The following is an 18,799-nucleotide window of genomic DNA, read 5'->3' on the forward strand; positions in this document are numbered from 1 at the left end:
TTTAAAGCTTATTTCGATTTCCTTTGACCAGTGAGACTTTCCTCACTCATCATTAGTATTATGTTGTATGTTTTGAACTTTTAAAACTTTTAGTGTAATTTTTCAGGACTGGAATATATACTATGTCATTGAACATTGGACAGATACAGTAGGCCCTTTGGTCCATCATGTCTCTGCAGACCCTGATGTCATTCCAAACTATTGTTTCCTCTATTCCCTGTTCGTGTGTCTGGATGCATCATTTTAAATTGAGATCTTAATTTCAACTCCTTACCGCTGACTTCTATTTCTGTCTGGGGTTGGATTTAAAATGGAGATCCAGGTGTTACAAATACGGAGAGATTTTGCTATCTGCTGGCTGATGGTCAGAAATCTTTCTCCCCTGCAAGGATCCCTTCCAAGGATCTGGGAAAGAGATACCAGCTTGAAAATCAAAGCTATGGACTGGAATGAAGTTGCCCACAAGGTCCTCTGGCTGTGCGGCTGCTATAGTCAATAAAAATACCCAAGGCCAACAAGTGTCACTGATCCATATTCCCGCACGTCGTCCATTCGAAGCAACTATGTTGCATGATCAGAAGATTTCACTTCAGAATGTGTGGAATTACAGCAAACTACAGACTTACAGAGGTCTACAACAGAGAAAAAAGACCATTTAGTCCACCAAGTCTGTGCTGCTCAAAACCAACTGTCTAATTATTGGAATTTCATTTTCCAGCACTTGTCTCATAACATTATATACTTTGACATAGCCATAATATGTATTAGGGTTTCTGTGTCTACCATTTAATAATAATAGTCAGTTCTGAATTAAGTTATAGATTTTAAATTATATATTAAGATATTATACATTAAGATAGATTATATAATAATTAATATTATAAATAAGCAATTCAGCTCATCTAGTTTCTTCTAATGTGCATATTCTTAAGCCTCCTCCCATCTTCCATGTCTAACTCAATCAGTGTTACCCTATTGCCATTTCTGCCATATACATATTTCATTGCCTTTCATACTATTCACTTCAACTGCCCTATGGTGCTATGGTTCCACATTTGCATCGCACTCTGGGCAAAGCGGTTTCTTCTGTTTGATCTTGTTGGTGACCGTCGATACGTTTTGCTCACCAACTTTTGTAAAACGTTTCAGAATTTTAAACACTTAATTCAGTCACCCCTCAACCTTCTTTTTCCAAGACATGAGATGATCCATGATGGATATAATCTCACAATTCCAGTATCATCCTGAGAATCTTTTATCACACTCTCTCCACTATCTCTATGTACCTTATCAGAAAATTGTAACCAGTACTATACCTAGTAGTCCAACTGTGGCCTAACCAAGGTTCAATATTGCTTTCGCTGAACTGCACTTCAATGCAATCTATTAATAAACCCTCGGGGTTTGTTTCTATTTTTTTTGGATGTTAATAACTCAAGGCACAACTCTTAATACTTTGTATTTTCATTATTACCAGATCCATTCGGATCTCTCCCCAATTTAGATTTTTATTTTCCAAGTAATATATGACCATCTTCATGTCCTGATCAAGTTGTAATGCTTCCCACTGAGTTCAGTTGAAATTCATTTGTTAATCTCAGATCTACCTGAAAAGCAACACTTGCATTTATACAGTGGATTCCGTGAGCACAAATTGGATGCAACTGTTTTACAGCCAATATTTCTTGGGATATAAGAGGAAAGTCACCATAGTGCCAATTAGAGAGAGATGATTGGCGGTGGTTTAATCTGATGGTCACCACTCCTCAGGTGAGGCTGAGGTTGAGAAGGTAGGACTTTATGGTGACGTCAGCTGAAACTGTGCATTTGGCATCACTCTGAATCACATACCAACTGTCCAGCCAGCTAAGCTAACTTTCTTTTGAGGTGTAGTCACTGCTGTAATGTAGGAGATGTGGCCACAACTTGCACATGACAAGCTCCATCAGACAGCGGTGTGGTGATAACCACATAATCTGTTCATTCTGAATGTTGACTGAGGGATAAATATTGGCCAGGATGCTGGAGATAACACCAATGACCTTCTTCTAAATGATACCCATGTGGTCTTTTACATCGATCGATGGATGGAGCCTCAGTTTTAAAATAGCACTCTGCCCTTCGATAGCTAACATTTATGCACTCAAATTCTGAGTAGGATCTGAAGACTTTATAATTCAAAACAGATAGTACCAACAACTGAGCCACAGCTGGCACGTTACAAGTAAAACACTGGAGGTCAGGGATCAGTAGTCAGTGTTGAGGGGTGTCATTAAAAAATCAGCAGACAGATTATAAACTTCATGTAAACACTCAGTATTCTGAAAGGGACAGAAAAGAAATACACATATGAAGTTATCTCTTCACATCTCTCAGGAACACTGCGAAGCACATCACACATAATAAATGGCTTTGAAGCGTAGTTGTTGGGGTAGGCACCTATCCAGTTTATGTAAAAGGTCCCTGAGTAGCAATCAGATAAATAACAAGGCAATCTGTTAGCCAGTCAAAATAGGTTAAAACCAAAAAGAAAAGCCCTCTTCAAATGGCTGTTCGACTCAAAACAGAATCTTTTCTTTTTCAAACTTTGGATCAACATTTTGTTTTTTGGCAAAGTCCTCCTGCTATTTCTGCACTCTTGATATAAAACAAACAAAATACAAGGGGGTGTTGGGGGTGGCGAAGCTCAGACATATTTCTATACGTGGCACAGCCAACAAACACAGCATCCTGACTGGATTCCGTTTACTTACTGGAATAATTCAATGCAGCCTCCTTGATAACCAGCCAACATTGGCTCTTCGCTTGTTGTTTACACCGACTCCTGACAGCACTGCGGTCAACACTGGGAAAGTATTAAAGTCAAAACATAGTCCCTCTCACTTCACAGGCCTGTCAGTAACTTATTTTCCCTGTTTTTGTAAATGCAGGCACAATTCCATATAAGTCAACGGCTGGAGGGACCGCCTCCAAGTGTAATCCCACCTCTTCATGTACCGTCGGAACCTCAGCTGTTAGTCATGATCAAAGCCTGTCTAATTCCTCGAACTGGAAGCTACCACTGATGTAGTCCCACCCTCCCCTCTCTCACTTCAGCTGAATGATTTGTTTCAGTACTGCAGTGTCCTGCAGTAAGAAAGCCTCTGATTAACGATTCAGGACAATTTCCACCCTGGCCAGGCTGACACCGTGAAACTTGTAAAATAGGACAGTCTATCCTTTCTCCCACACTGGGTCGCCAGAGAGTCAGTCTGTGACCAGCACTGAGGGGTGCACAGCTTAAACTTACAGTGACTGCTAATTGTCAGAGATTTCCTGTCCCGTGGCCTCGTCATTTCCCTCGCTGACACTCTGACAGATGTTGTTACTGAATAGTTACCCTATCAAATCAGCAGATCTGAACATCTCTCCCAGCAGAACCTGTCAAGGGAGGTCACTCTGTTGGTGAATGCCTTTCTGTATGCAGAGGAGAAAAGCCTCAATTAAAACTAGCTTTGTAGATTTGGAAATCATTGATACTTTCAGGTTTTCTGTCTAACAATGCTGTGCTTTTTGATGCAAATTCAAACTCTCTCAAGGAGCATCACAAAAGGCAGGATCAGATAACGTTAGGAATCAGAAACAGTAAGGGGAGGTTAACCAGGAATGTGAAGTTGGGGAACAATAGAACCAAGAGGAAGGGTTGAATAAAAGGGTTATTGGAATTAGAATTGGCCTTTATTGTCACATATACTCAATGAGTATAGTGAAACGGTTATACATTACCACTTACAGCACTGACTTAGATCCAAAGGTACCTAGTTACAGCTTCTTTAGCTACAAGATCTTAGACAATAGAGAAATAAAATGTCCACTATTGCAGAAATAAAAGTTCAGAATGACAGAGCACGTTGGGCCCTAGCTTCCAGTCCACACTGGACCCTGGCTCCAGACTGCACTGGCCTTCACCTTGATGAACATGAGGCTGGAAGTTTTAAGTTTTGGTGCTCCAGCAAGGGCTAAAAAAAGTCTTTCGCTGTCTACTGCCTCTGAAAATGTTATACTTTACATTAACAGCACCTCCCATGTTTATAAACTGTGGAAATACCTGTACCTATTTTATTGTCCAATGGTAATTTTGAGATGCCCTGTGTTCCTTGCTGTTTTTCAATTTCCATTTTAAGCCCACTTCACTGTCTATGTTGCAGCTTTAAACATGTGTGATTTCATCATTACGACCTTGTTATGCGGACACACTGTGCTACATCCTGGCTCTGCACGGGCTTTGCTATGAAAAGAGATTTTCTGTCAAAGGTTTTAGTCTTGCACTCATCAGGACACAATTACAAAAACACCAAATATTAAGGTGAATAATAATTTATACTGACTGAGAAGAGGGTGTCAACCAATCAGCATTCTAGAATCATATAGTACAGAGGCTCTTTGAACCATCACATCTGTACTGTCAAAGCTGCACTAAGTCTACACCAGTTCCATGTTCCAGCATTAGGCTCACTATCATGAATTATAAACTGTTGTTCCATTTCAGATTTGGTATTCTTGCAATTTTGTCCTGATGAATTCAGTACAAAAAACCTTGACATGATGTCTCTTTCTCTGCAGTACTAGAGTCCTGTACTGCCAAGTGACTATAATCATGAGCTCATTATCATGTAGTCTCCCATTTAGTGAAGTCCCAGTTGCTGCTGTGTTATCAGAGGAGGCATTACAGAGCAGAGGACAATTGAGAATTTGAATAAAATGGATACAGGTATTTCTAAAAATGACAAGTGATCTTAACGTAAAGTATTACACATACAGAGGAGGTATAACCCTTTGGGAAGGTAGATATTGAAAGGTTGTACTCTTGTGAACATAGGAGATATAGTTAGTAAGTTTTCAAATGACACCAAAATTGGAGGTGTAGTGGACAGCGAAGAAGATTACCTCAGATTACAACAGCATCTTGACCAGATGAGCCAATGGGCGGAGGAGCAGCAGGTGGAGTTTAATTTAGATAAATGCGAGGTGCTGCATTTTGGAAAGTCAAATCAGGGCAGGACATATACACTTAATGGTAAGGTCCAGGGGAGTGTTGCTGAACAAAGAGACCTTGGAGTTCAGGTTCATCGTTTCTTCAAAGTGGAGTCGCAGTAGATAGAATAGTGAAGAAGGTGTTTGGGACGTTTGCCTTTTTTGGTCAGTGCATCGAATATAGGAGTTGGGAGGTTATGTTGTAGCTGAACAAGACACTGGTTACTGTGTTATTGGAATACTGTATGCAGTTCTGCTCTCTGTGCTATAGGTGGGATGTTGTGAAACTTAAAAGGGTTCAGAAAGGATTTACAAGGGTTTTGCCAAGGTTGGTGGGTTAAGCTATAGGGAGAGGCTGAATAGACTGGGGCGATTTTCCCTGGAGCATTAGAGGCTGCTGGGTGACCTAATGGAGGTTTTTAGAGTGTGGCTTTTAGAAGCCGACACCTTTCCCCCCACCTCACCCTCATGTATCAAGGTGTGACACTGAGCCATATGTGAAGGCATTTGAACAGAAGCTTGATGGAAGACGTTTAAGAAGAACCTCAAAGTGGAATGGGATGTACAAAACTGTAAGGAGCAAATTCCAGAGCTCGGGGATTTGGCAGCTGAAGGCATGGCCACCAAGTAAATATGGATGATGATGACGATGATTATGATGATGATGATTATGATGATGATGATGACGACGACGATGAAGATGCATTGTTATCTGTTGAAGTGGTATCCTGACACGTACAAACATATCTTTCAATGTGTGATATTGATTCCTGTAAATATGTTTTCTGAGAAATGGCATTGCTATTACATGGAATGTGAAGTAACTCCCCAGAGGCTAGAATCCTGTTTTCAAGTCGCACTTTGTTTACATGAGTGAACAAAACCTCTGACACTCCTATTTATATCTGTCAGACAGGGCTCCCTGATCGGACCAGGTTAACAGCCCCAATCAGGCAACTCATATTCCATGATGTCCACTTGGGCTAATCTCATTACAATCATGACAGAATGTACAGTCCAAAACCAGGCCAGACAGTACACTGAAAGGAAAAGTGTTTATGCTCCAAGCAAGCCTCACTGTTGTATGATCCATTCAAACAATCATCTAATCCTTTCTTTCTGCTGTAATTATATAAATTCCTCTTAAATGCATCTAAACGATTCATTGCAAATACTATTTGTGGTAAGAAGGTCAGCACAAAATAAACAAGAACTGTGTGTACAGCTGACAGCCTACCTTTTTTTCAGAGTAGCACAGCACAGAAGTGGCCCTTTGGCCCATTGAATCTGCACTAACCTATTCATACTAATCCCATTTTCCAACACTTAGCCCATCGTCTTGAATGTTACTTTTTAGGGTTGTGAGGTTTCCTGTCTTACTGCACTCCTAGGTAGAGCATTCCAGATTTCCACTACCCTTTTCCTTAATTCCTCTCTAAACCTCCTGGGTTTCAGATAAAATTATGTCCTGCTCTCGGTTATTGACTCTTTAACAAAGGGGAACAGCTGCTTTCTATCCTCTCTGTCCATGACCCTCATAATCTTATTCAACTCTACCAGGTCTCCCCTCAAACTTCTCTGTTCCAAAGAAAACAACCCGAGTTTATCCAGCCATTCTTCATGGCTGAAGTGTTCCATCCCAGGCAACATTCGACTGAATCTTCTAATTCTGCTCCTAATTCACGTTGTGTGTTCAAGCTTACTCGATCATTCAATAAAATCATGGGTGATTTTCTGCATGACCTCCCCTTTGCCTCCATATGCCTTAGTGCCCTAGAATCTATCAACTCAGCCTTGGAGAGACTCAATGACAGAGCCTGCATGGGTCTGTGGGACACAGAATTGTAATGATTCACAACTCTCTGAGTGAAGAAAGTTTTCATCACCGTCCTAGATAGCTAGCCCCCTTCTCCTGAAAATTTGAACCTGGTTTCCAACTGTCCAATCAGTGAAACAAGCTTCTCATCTTCTATCCTGGCTGGTCTTCTGTGAAAGAATTAATATGGTTTTAGGGAGGCATGATGGCTCAGCAGTTAGCACTACTGCCTCACAGCACCAGGGACCCGGGTTCGATTCCTGACTTGGGCGACTGTGTGGAGTTTGTACATTCACCTCGTGTCTGCCTGGGTATCCTCCGGGTGCTCCGGTTTCCTCCCACAAGCCAAAGATGTGCAGGCCAGGCGAATTGGTCATTCTATATTGCCTGCAGTTTGGGGTGCATTAGTCAAGGGTAAATTTAGGAAAGGGGAATGGGTCTGGGTGAGTTACTCTTCAGAGGGTTGGTGTGGACTTGTTGGGCCAAAGGGCCAGTTTTCATGCTGTGGGGAATCTAGTGTAATTTTCCGGATCGACATCCAACTCTTCTAACCTCCCAGAGAATAGTAATCGAATCTAATCTAATACAGGCTCAACTGTAATGAGTTCCACATTCTAATCATGCAAACAATCTGGTAGTTGGGGGAAATGAACACTTACAAAATAGATAACCGGCCCATTCTAAGCGTCAAATTAAAAAGGAAGGCTTACATTTTGAAAGCTGCAAATGTGTTGCTGGTCAAAGCACAGCAGGTTAGGCAGCATCTCAGGAATAGAGAATTCGACGTTTCGAGCATAAGCCCTTCATCAGGAAGCCCTTTCCTGATGAAGGGCTTATGCTCGAAACGTCGAATTCTCTATTCCTGAGATGCTGCCTAACCTGCTGTGCTTTGACCAGCAACACATTTGCAGCTGTGATCTCCAGCATCTGCAGACCTCATTTTTTACTCGTACATTTTGAAAGCACCCTTCATAATCTAGGCATGTCCCAACACCTTGTTGCAGATGGCAGAGTCATTATTTCCACTGGCTGGGGATTCTAGAACTAGGGGCACAGTCTGAGAGTTAGTGTCAGACCGTTCAGGAGAGAAATTAGGAAACATTTCTACATACAAAAGGTGATAGATATTTGGGACTCTTACCTACAAACAGCGTTGATGCAGGATCAGTTGTTAATTTTAAATCTGACATAGATAATGTTTTGTTAACCAAAGGCATTATGGGATATGGTCTAAAAGCAGGTACAAGGGAACCTCGATTATCCGAATATCAATTATCTGAAAATCAGATTATCCGAAGCAGATCTCGAGGTCCCGATAGAAACTGGGTTGGTGGTGGGTTTGGACGGTGTTGGGGGCTGCGGGGTTGGAATGGGTTTGGGGGTGGGGACGCGAATGGGGGCGGGGGTGGATTGGGACCAAGGTTGGGTAGGATGGGGGTGGGTGGGCGGGGAGGGACGGTGTTGGGAGCGGGGTGTCGCGCAATACATGCTGCTGCAGTCTCCTGAATGGGAAGCAGGCTTTAAACCTCTGAACTGAGAGGAAAGGCTTTTAAACGATTTTCCGAATAAGCGATTATCCGAACGAAATTGTGCCTGCCCATCTCGTTCGGGTAATCGAGTTTCCACTGTATATGGAGTTGGGGCACAGACTAGCCATGATTACATTGAAAGGCGGAACAAGTTTGAGGGGCTGAATGGCCTACTTGCGTCCCAATGTTTCCATGTTGTAGGAAACGTGACAGGTTTACAGTGAGCTTCAATAGACAGCAATATAATAATGACCAGATGCTGTTGATTGAGGGATAGATCTGGTGGGGACGCTGTGTACAAGCAGACACACCTTCCTGCTCACAGAGGTTTGAATTTAAAAAATAGTGCAGATGAAGCCAGAGTCTAAATATATTCTCCATCTACTGAACCTGTCAGTTTTTATTATGTAGACTGACAAGATGTCCCAAACAATTGGAATGTAGCTGAGTTGCTGGGGTGGGTAGGGGAAATTGCAGAAGAATCAAGGTGATTTTTTGTTAACAAGGAAAATGACAAATTGGGCTTCAGAAAAATTCATGCTATTGACAAACATCAACAGAGTGCTGTTTTTTTGAGATGACAATGTAGAAGGAGTAATTACAGATCCTTTTCTCTCAGAACTGCTTTCACATTATCTGCAAGGACAGAATAAATAGAGTGATGCTATTTTGTAAAGTGTTTCCAAGCTCTTAGCAATAAAAAGGGAATGTGGCTGCTCAGTATGAAGGTGCCCTCTCCATGTGACAATGAACCAGACAGAACAGCAAGTTCCTTGCATTGCTCTGCAGTCTGTTTTAAATGAGTAGCTTTCAATCGTAAAGCTGAATAAAAGGAAAACAAAAGCAGGGATAAGCTATTCAGCCTTCGAATCTGCTCAAAACGATCGTAGCTGATCATCCAACTCAGTGTCCTGTTTCTGCTTTCTTTCCGAACCTCCTGATCCCCAAGACCTATATGTGGCTCCTTGAAAACACTCATTTTGGCCTCAACCGCACTCCTTGGTAGAGAATTTCCACCGGAACACCACTCTCTGGGTGGAGAAATGTCTCCTCAACGCAGTTCTAAATGACTTAGCCCATATCCTGGGACTGTGACCCCTGGTTCTGGACTTCCCAGTCATTGCTTCATGCGTTTCGTCCTGTTACAATTTTATAGGTGTCTATGTTATGCCCCCTCTTCCTTCCTCATTCGTCGAAACTCCAGTGACAATAATCCTAACCCATCTCCTTTTATATGTCAATTCTGCCATCCCAGGAACCAGTCCGGTAAACCTTTACTGCACTCCCTCCATTGCCAGAATATCCTTCCTCAGATAAGGAGACCCAAACTGATCACAATACTCTAGTACAAGAGGTCCTGTACAATAGATATCCCTGCTCCTGTGCTTGAACCCTCTTGCTATAAAAGCCAAGGTATGACTTGCCCTCTTCTCTGTCTGCTTGCTTACTTTCAGTGACTGCTATATAAGGACAGCCAGGTCTTGTTGCACTTACCACTTTCCCAATCTATCACAATGCATTTAACAACCTACCTTTCTGTTTTTGCTACCAAAGTTGATAACCTCATACTTCACCTGCCAAGCATTTACGTTCAGCTTCATAGCAATTGTCCTGGAATTCCCAGGTCGAATCGCCTGCTGGAATATGTGCATGTAAACTTATCACTGGGAAGATTTACATCACAGAAAGAGGCCATTTGGTCCATGATCTCCATGCAAGCCAAACAAACAGAGCTTTCAATCTGAACCTTATGTTATGGAAATGTTGAAAGATTTTGACATTGCTGAGCAGGGAGACATGTTGCTGGAGTTTTTCATCTTATATTCATCGGGACAAATGCACGAAAGCTAAACTTCAAATGGTCACAACACTTTATACCATGGAAGAGACTAGAGCTGATTGGTTAATAAGTTGACCCTGGCTGAGGTGTTGCAATGCAAAGTGCTTTGGCTGTCCAAGCTTCCAGCCAGTTCGCTATAGTTATAGTTTCCCTTTGCTTCCTCATAGCAATACTTTAGCCAATCAGAGTTGAACTGACGACCAATCAGCACCCTTTTCTCCTGTAGTGTAAATTGCTGACATTCTCATGCTAGCCGTGGTGTGTACCAGACAGAAAGATTCAATAATGTATTTCTCTTTTCAGCAACGTGGCAAGACTTACGAGATTGTAGGCTAGCAGCTGGGTAAAGCTCACATGAGGGTGACACGGTGGTTCAGTGTTTAGCAACGTACCAGGACTGTGTTCGATTCCATCCTTGAGCGACTGTCTGTGTGGATTTTGCATGTCTTCCCTGTCTCTGAGTGAGTTTCCTCCGGGTGCTCCGGTTTCCTCCCACAATCCAATGATGTGCAGGTTAGCTGGATTGGCCATGCTAAATTGCCCATACTGTGCAGGAATGTGTAAGTTAGGTGTGGGATGGGAAATGCAGGGTGACAGGCATAGGAAAGGTCGGTGGGATGCTCTTCAGAAGGTCGGTGTGGACTTGATGAGCCGTTGGGTGCACTGCAGATTCTCTGAACAGTGAAATGCCAATAAATAACACACGATGTCTCAGTGATTAGCACTGCTGCCTCACAGTGCCAGGGACCCGGGTTTGATTTCAGCTTCGGGCAACTGTCTGTGTGGAGTTTGCACATTCTTCCTGTGTCTGGGGGGGGGGGTTTCCTCTGGGTGCTCTGGTTTCCTCCCACAATCCAAAGATGTGCAGGTTAGGTGAATTGGCCTTGCTGACTTGCCCATAGTGTTCAGGGATGTGTAGGTTAGGTGCATTAGTCAGGGGTAAATGTAGAGTTATATGGTGGGGGGTTGGTCTGGGTACATTACTCTTCACAGGGTTGGTGTGGACTTGTTGGGCCAAATGGCCTGTTTCTGGACTGTAGGGATTCTATGAAAACTCTATGAAACATGATGCAAAGACATTGGGGACAGCACATAAGCAATTCCCTACCCCTCAATCATTGGGAAAGGAGTAGACAGTTTTAACTTCAGTCAGTAATAGATAATTGTGACAATCCATCCATTTATCATTACTCCCAATTTTCATTACAGTAAAATGAAAACTTGGGTGTGGATGCTGGGAATCTGAAACAAACAAAAACCTGAAATCGCAGGAGTTAACGTTTGGATTCCAGTTCCTCAATTCTGATGAAGGGTCATATCTCATGTGAAACATTAACTTTGTTTCTCTCTGCCAGACCTGCTGAGTTTCTCCAGCACTTCCTGTTTTTATTTGTCCCCATTTTCATTTCTCATTTTGCCCAGAGTCAATCAATCCGGGTATTTAATGCGAGGTCTGTCAATGCAAAGCGACGGTTTAACCTTTCATCTGAAACTAGAAATGCTCCCAAGCAGCTTTAAAGATTTAAAATATATCTGTAATTTATCTGTAAATTAATCAATTTTGTCAATTAATCAACATTCAGTTGCAAAGAAATGACAATTTGAGATATTCGATTCACCTCACTTTCATTATTTCAGGAACTTAATGAATATTCTCTTGCCTTCATTTCTCGAGAACATGTATCTGCTTTGAAAGCATTCACTACAAGAACAATTAAATCACACTGTGCTAACGGAATATCCATTAATAAAGCTTTAGGATTACACAACTTAGCTTCAAAAACATTAAGCAGCAAAGATTCCAGGGGAACAGCTGTGCTCCAGCTAGGAGTCCTCTCATCTCTAACTGACAAAGCTCTGGGTACAAGGCCCAATCCGGGACATATCCCTAAAGCTCAGGACTGACACTAAGTGTAGTAACTGAGGACAAGGTGCATTGATGCTGTGTTTGGGGTGATCCAATCTACCCCCATCTCGTGCTGGATTTAAAAGATTCCACGGCACGATTTCTAGGAAGCGTGTTAGCTCCGGTGTCCTGGCTGATTTTTATTCCTCGGTCATTGACATGGAGATTCTCTGCTCATTAGTGGAAGTCTATAGTGAGCAATTGGCTACAGTGTTTCCCATTAAAATAGTGAGCACACTTCTGATGAGATTAAGTCCAGTGGCTGTGAAAAGTGTTAATGTACCAGTTTTTCTTTGCAACAGCAATGGGACTGTGCTGACTGCAATACCATAAGATGGAACCTCGATGTTACTTGATTGGCTCTGGATGTGTTTCTCTCTGAACAGCCCCCAGGACAAACCCGTCTTGGAGAGGGGGCCTCAAATCAGTGAATATTAAGGGACTGACACCTTCTGTATTCCATGATAAAGAAACATATTTTAACCCAATAAAAACTAAAAGAACTGCAGATGCTGTAAAGCAGAAACAAAAACAGAAATTGCTGGAAAAGCTCAGCGAGTGTGGTATCATCTGTGGAAAGAAATCAGAGATAACGTTTCGGGTTACTCAACATTTATTGCCTACCCCGAATTCTTCTGGAGAAGCTGGCGGGGACCTGTCTTCTTGAACTACAGCAGTTCTTGGGATGTAGGGACACTCAGACTGCTCTTAGAGAGAGAGCTCCAGGATTTTGACCCAGTGTCAGGAAAAGAACAGTGACATGTTTCCAAGTCAGGATGGTGTGAGTGAGTTGGAGGGGAACCCCATGTGCGGCAGAGTCTGTACTTCATGCATCGGATTTATCAGCCTTCCCTGAATCCATCAAACCAGAATAGATGCAAGTCATCCCAATCCTGCAGAACTACCTTAGAGCAAAGAAAGGTTCACCTCAAGTGAACTCAGATCCAACGAAACGGTCCAGCTCATGAAATTCCCTTGGAAGAATCATTCATACAATTGAAAACAGTTTGACAAGTTGAGTCTTTCCAGCCATGTGTGTGCAGTCACAGTGGGATTTGGAATTTGGAAAACTAACTGATAAGTTATAAGTTGGCCTTCCGACCTGGTACTAACATGTACTAACAGTTTTTTTTCCTGTAGCTTCTCCTGATGAAAGTATTAACTCCTTGTCACTGTGGTTCAAAGGGCGACACTGCATGAGGGACACCTTGTCTGAGCAGCCATTAGTTAGCTCCTTGTCTTGAGCGATCACAGTTATTTCCCGGAAGCAGGTCGTCTGTTTATTTCCCCAAGCTCCTACACTTTCCTCTTCGGTTGTCCATAGGGTGCCTTGCATTTTCAATTCCAATAACCAATATGACTGGAGAAAAGATTCCATGAGGTTGTTTCCTGTTTCCTTCCCCATATGTATTTAAAGGAAACACAACCCACTTCCCAAAGAATCCTCTGGCTGTTAGCAGTCTTTGTACCTTGTGATTCTACCTCTTCCGCCAACACCACTGAGCATTTTTTGGTTTTGTCATTAGTCATGGCTGAGCATGGAATCCTTCCTTGGATTCTGGGATAATGTGTGAAAAAGTGGGCATTATCACTGCTGAAGTCTTAAAATATACATGCTACATTTGAGGCATGACATTGTTGCTTAATGCTGTTCTCTGCCAAAATCTGCATCACATTTCCCTCACTCCCAACACTGGCAATCATGGGTTTCAATCGAAATCTAGCGAGCAACCACTCCAGGTCAACACTATAGAGCAGTATTGAGGGAGTGCTGCATTTCTAAAGGCACTGTCCCTCAGGTGATCATGAAAGAACCCAAAGAGAAACAAGTCTGTTCTGAACCAACATTCAACCCTCAACCAACACCACTAAAATAGATGAGCTGGACATTTACTTCATTGATATCTTATTGTGCCTAATTTTGTCCACCAGATATGCTTACATAATAAGATTTACATTTTCAAAAAGAAATATTATTTCAGTGGATTTAGGTTATTCTGAGGTTGTGACAGGCACATTTCTTTCTTTCTCTCTCTTTCAAAGGCTGAGATCAACAATTAAACACAGGATATAATGAATCTGGAGAGCTAAGCTTTGCACTTGTTAAACCCAGTGAGTTATCATAGTGCCCTATGATTTAGCTTTACGCAACAGCCCCCTCTTCCAGGGTCATACGCTGGTGGAGCTGAGGGAGAACAGTGCACTGCCAGTACATCAACGTGTCTGCAACAACTTGCCTTTATGTTGGACCATCACTGTAGCAAAAGGGTCCAAAGTGCCTTCAAGCAGCACAATGACACAACAAGAATGTGGTATTGTAGAGCTGCATTTATTGACAAGAACACCGCCAAGTGGAGTTTTGCACTCTGCAATTGTGAAAGGTAAGAGTAGCATCTAACTGAATGTGGCAAAAAGGACCAACAAGTCTGTTGTGTCTAAATTCATTGCAAGCGTTAAACAAGTCACAAGACTGCAAAGACTTCTTACATTAAATTTTAATATAGTTTTAAAATCTGGAAAACACAATTGGTACGTTTCTTTGCAATCTGATGCTTCTGATGACTTTTAAATCTCTACATAGGGCTATTACAGCATTAAAATTTAACTCAGAGGCTACTTTACAGTCAGCAGAAGTGCAACTTGTAAATACATTTAGAGGCTGTTTATAATTGTTGCAGAGTTTTCCCCCATTTTACAATTAGCTTAAACTTTAATCTTGCGCTGGTGTGATATCACGTGTACAACGGTGCCTGCACAATTTGATGAATTTGGCCATTTTTATGTTGGGAGTAGACAGTACGATATCCTCCAGCCTAATTTTGAGGCAACTGTGTATAAAAGTGTGGAAAATAACTTCTCCCAGTTATTGACAAGGTGAAGCTGGTTCGGTTCAAGTTATTTTACTGGGGAAAGAATGGATCATCACTACATCAAATGGAACGCAGTAACATGTTCGGTGCACCTTGTGATGCTAAAGTACAGAGCAACCTCAATTATCCGAATACCAATTATCGGAACATTGGATTATCCAAAGGAGATCCCGAAGTCCCAACAGAAACGTTACATCAAAGGTGAGTGACCAACACTGATCGTGTCTTTTGTTTGCAGTGATTAAACGTGCTGCCGAGAACAGCCCTGGACTGATGGGAGCGCAGGCACCGTCTCTAAATGACTGACCTCCCTCTCTCTCTCTCTCTCTCTCTCTCTCTCATCACACTTTCCCTGGAGTTCTACACAAGGATGTACCCTAAACCCCCCAGATAATCTCTCCAACATTGTCCTGAGCAGGGCAAACGTGGAATCTGTCAATAAATTGTAGCATAAAGTTGCATGCGTGTGTGTGTGTCTGTATGTGCCTGTGTGTCTGCGTGTGTCTGTGTTTCTGTGTCTGTGTGTGTGTGCGTGTGTCTGTGTGTGTGTGTCCATGTGTGTGTGTGTCCATGTGTGTGTGTGTCTGTGTGTGTGTCTGTGTGTGACTGTATGTGTGTGTGTGCCTGTGTGTGTGTGTGTGTGCATGTGCGTGTGTCTGTGTGTGTGTGTGTATGTGTGTGTGTGTGTCTATGTGTGTGTGTGTCTATATGTGTGTGTATGTGTGTGTGTCTGTGTGTGTGTGTGTCTATATGTGTGTCTGTGTGTGTGCGTGTGTGCGTCTGTGCATGTGTGTGCGCTATTTGGAGACTCACCCCCAAAATCTGTAGCAGTAGCAGTCTTGCTGTGGATGTCCACTCCAGCTGCCCCGGAGAGGGGGCGGGTGGCGCACAGGGGAAGGAGGGGGGCAGACAGGTGGTTGAGGGCAGGGGGCAGTGTTGGATTGGTCTGGGGCAAGCAGGGGGGGCCGGTGTTGGATGGGGTTTGGGAGCGGGGGTGGTGTTGGATGGGGTTTGGGGGTGGGGTGGTGGTGCTGGATGGGGTCTGGGGGCAGGGGGCGGGGTTGGATGGGGTTTGGGGGTGGGGGTGGTGTTGGATGGGGTTTGGGGGTGGGGTGGTGGTGCTGGATGGGTCTGGGGTAGGGGGGCTGGTGTTGGATGTGGTTTGGGGGTGGGGTGGTGGTGCTGGATTGGTTTGGGGTTGGGGGCAGTGTTGGATGAGATTTGGGGGTGGGTGTACTGTTAGATGGGGTTTGGGGGTGGGGGCAGTGTTGAATGGGGTTTGGGGGCGGGGGTGGTGTTTGATGGGGTTTGGGGATGGGGGTGATGTTGAATGGGGTTTGGGGGCAAGGGATGGTGTTGGATGGGGTTTGGGGGCAGGGGCGGTGTTGGATGGGGTTTTGGGGTGGAGGGCGGTGTTGAACGGGGTTTGGGGGCGGGGGCGGTGTTGGATGGGGATTTGGGGGCGGTGTTGGACAGGGATTTGGGGGTGGTGTTGAATGGGGTTGGGGGGCGGTGTTGGACGGGGTTTGGAGGCAGGGGGCAGTATTGGACAGGGTTTGGGCGCGGGGGCAGTGTTGTACAGGGTTTGGGGGTATGGGGCAGCATTGGATGGGGGTTTGGGGGTGGGGGAGGATTGGACAGGTTTTGGGGGCAGGGGGCAGCGTTGGACGGGGGTTTGGGGATGGGGGCAGCGTTGAATGGAGTTTGGGGGCGGGGCATGATGTTGGATGGGGTTTGGGGGTAGGGGGCGGTGTTTGACAGGGTTCGGGGTCGGTTTGTTGGATGGGGTCGGGGTCAGTTTTGGATGGGTGCGGGAGCGGTGTTGGACGGGGTCGGGGGTGGGGGGATTTTGGACACTGTTTGGGGTCAGGGTGTGGTGTTGGACAGGGTTTGGGGGCGGCGGGCGGTGTTGGACGGGGTTTGGGGGCAGGGGTCGGTGTTGGACGGGGCCGGGGGTGGGGGGCGGTGTTGGACGGGGGTTTGGGGGTGGGGACAGTATTGAACAGGTTTGGGGGTAGGGGGCAGTGTTGGAAGGGGTTTGGGTGTGGGGGAGTGGTGTTGGACAGGGGCGGGGGCGGTGTTGGACGGGGTTTGTGGGCGGGGGGCGGTGTTGGGCGGGGTTTGGGGGAAGGGGGCTGTGTTGGAGGGGGTTTGGGGCGGGGGGCGGTGTTGGGCGGGGTTTGGGGGCGGGGTGCGGTGTTGGACGGCGTTTGGGGGCGGTGTTGGATGGGGTTTGTGGGCGGGGGGCGGTGTTGGGCGGGGTTTGGGGGAGGGGCGATGTTGGACGGGGTTTGGGGGCAGGGGGTGGTGCTGGAGGGGGTTTGGGGGCGGGGTGGGGGGTGTTGTTGGGCAGGGGTGGGGTGGCGGTGTTGGACGGGTGCAGGGGGGAGGTGTTGGATGGTGTATGGGGGCGGGGTTGGTGTTGGACAGGTACGGTGTGGCAGTATTGGACTGGTGTAGGGGGGCGGTGTTGGGCAGGCGCAGGGGGGTGGTGTTGGACGGGACGAGGGGGCGGGGTTGGACGGGTGCGGGGGGCGGTGATGGAAGGGTGGGGTGTGGTGTTGGACAGGGGCTGGGGGTGGGGGCAGTGTTGGATGGGTGCAGGGGGGTGGTGTTGGACATGTGCGGGAGGGGTGGTGTTGGACAGGGGCTGGGGGTGGGGTGCGGTGTTGGACAGGGTTTAGGAGCAGTGGGGCGGTGTTGGACGAGGTTTGGGGGAAGGGGGGCGGGGGTGGACAGGGTTTGGGGGCGGGAGACAGTGTTGGGTGAGGTTTGGGGGCAGGGGGTGATGTTGGACACCGTTTGTGGACAGGGGGCGGTGTTGGACGGGGTTTGGGGGCGGAGGTGGGGGGCGATCTTGGACAGGGGCAGTGTGGCGGTGTTGAACGGCTGTGGGGGGGCAGTGTTGGATGGGATTTGGGGGTGGAGGTGGGGGCGGTGTTGGACAGGGGCGGGGTGTCGGTGTTGGACGGCTGCGGGTGGGCAGTGTTGGACGGAGTTTGTGGGCAGGGGGCCGGTGTTGGGTGGGATTTGGGGGCAGGGTTGGTGTTGGACAGGGGTGGGAGGGCAGTGTTAGACGGGTGCAGGGGAGCGGTGTTGGACGAATGTGGGGAGCGGTGTTGGACAGGGGCTGGGGGTGGGGGACGAAGTTAGACGGGGCGGGGTGGCGGTGTGGGACAGGTGCGGAGGGGTGGTGTTGGAAGGCGTGGGGGGTGGTGGGTTGGATGGGGACAGGGGGCGGTGTTGGACGGGGTTTGAGGGCCGGGGGCGGTGTTGGACAGGGGTTGGGGGCGGGAGTGGTGTTGGACAGGGTTTGGGGGAGGGGGCGGTGTTGGACGGGGTTTGGGGGCGGGGGGCGGTGTTGGACGGGGTTTGGGGGCGGGGGGGCGGGGGTGGACAGGGTTTGGGTGTGGGGGGGGCAGTGTTGGACGGGGTTTGGGGGCGGGGGCGGTGTTGGACGGAGTTTGGGGGAGGGGGCGGTGTTGGACAGGGGCTGGGGGCGGGGGGCGTTGTTGGACGGGGTTTGGGGGCGGGGGCGGTGTTGGACGGGGTTTGGGGGCCGGGGGCGGTGTTGGACAGGGGCTGGGGGCGGGGGGCGGTGTTGGACAGGGTTTGGGGGAGGGGGCGGTGTTGGACGGGGTTTGGGGGAGGGGGTGGTGTTGGACAGGGGCTGGTGGCGGGGGGCGGTGTTGGATGGGGTTTGGGGGAGGGGGCGGTGTTGGACGGGGTTTGGGGGCGGGGGGCGGGGGTGGACAGGGTTTGGGTGTGGGGGGGCAGTGTTGGACGGGGTTTGGGGGCGGGGGCGGTGTTGGACGGGGTTTGGGG

At 46.5% G+C, this 18,799-nt stretch overlaps 1 protein-coding gene across 3 annotated transcripts in view; it reads right to left on the reverse strand.

The window, feature by feature from the left end:
• Positions 1 to 18,799, reverse strand: part of LOC132830779 (thyroid hormone receptor alpha) — a 368,439-nt gene that overhangs the window by 122,585 nt on the left and 227,055 nt on the right. Inside the window, exon 1 of one of the 3 annotated variants that reach the window (XM_060848623.1) lies at positions 2,754 to 2,825. The exons of the other annotated variants lie outside the window; for them this stretch is intronic. Coding sequence (XP_060704606.1) covers positions 2,754 to 2,794 — 41 coding nt within the window. The 5' untranslated portion in view covers positions 2,795 to 2,825. Of the gene's footprint in view, positions 1 to 2,753; positions 2,826 to 18,799 lie in introns of those variants that run through there. 3 annotated transcript variants of the gene reach the window in all.

The sequence above is a fragment of the Hemiscyllium ocellatum genome, chromosome 32 (genome assembly GCF_020745735.1).
Source record: "Hemiscyllium ocellatum isolate sHemOce1 chromosome 32, sHemOce1.pat.X.cur, whole genome shotgun sequence".
Taxonomy (NCBI): domain Eukaryota; kingdom Metazoa; phylum Chordata; class Chondrichthyes; order Orectolobiformes; family Hemiscylliidae; genus Hemiscyllium; species Hemiscyllium ocellatum.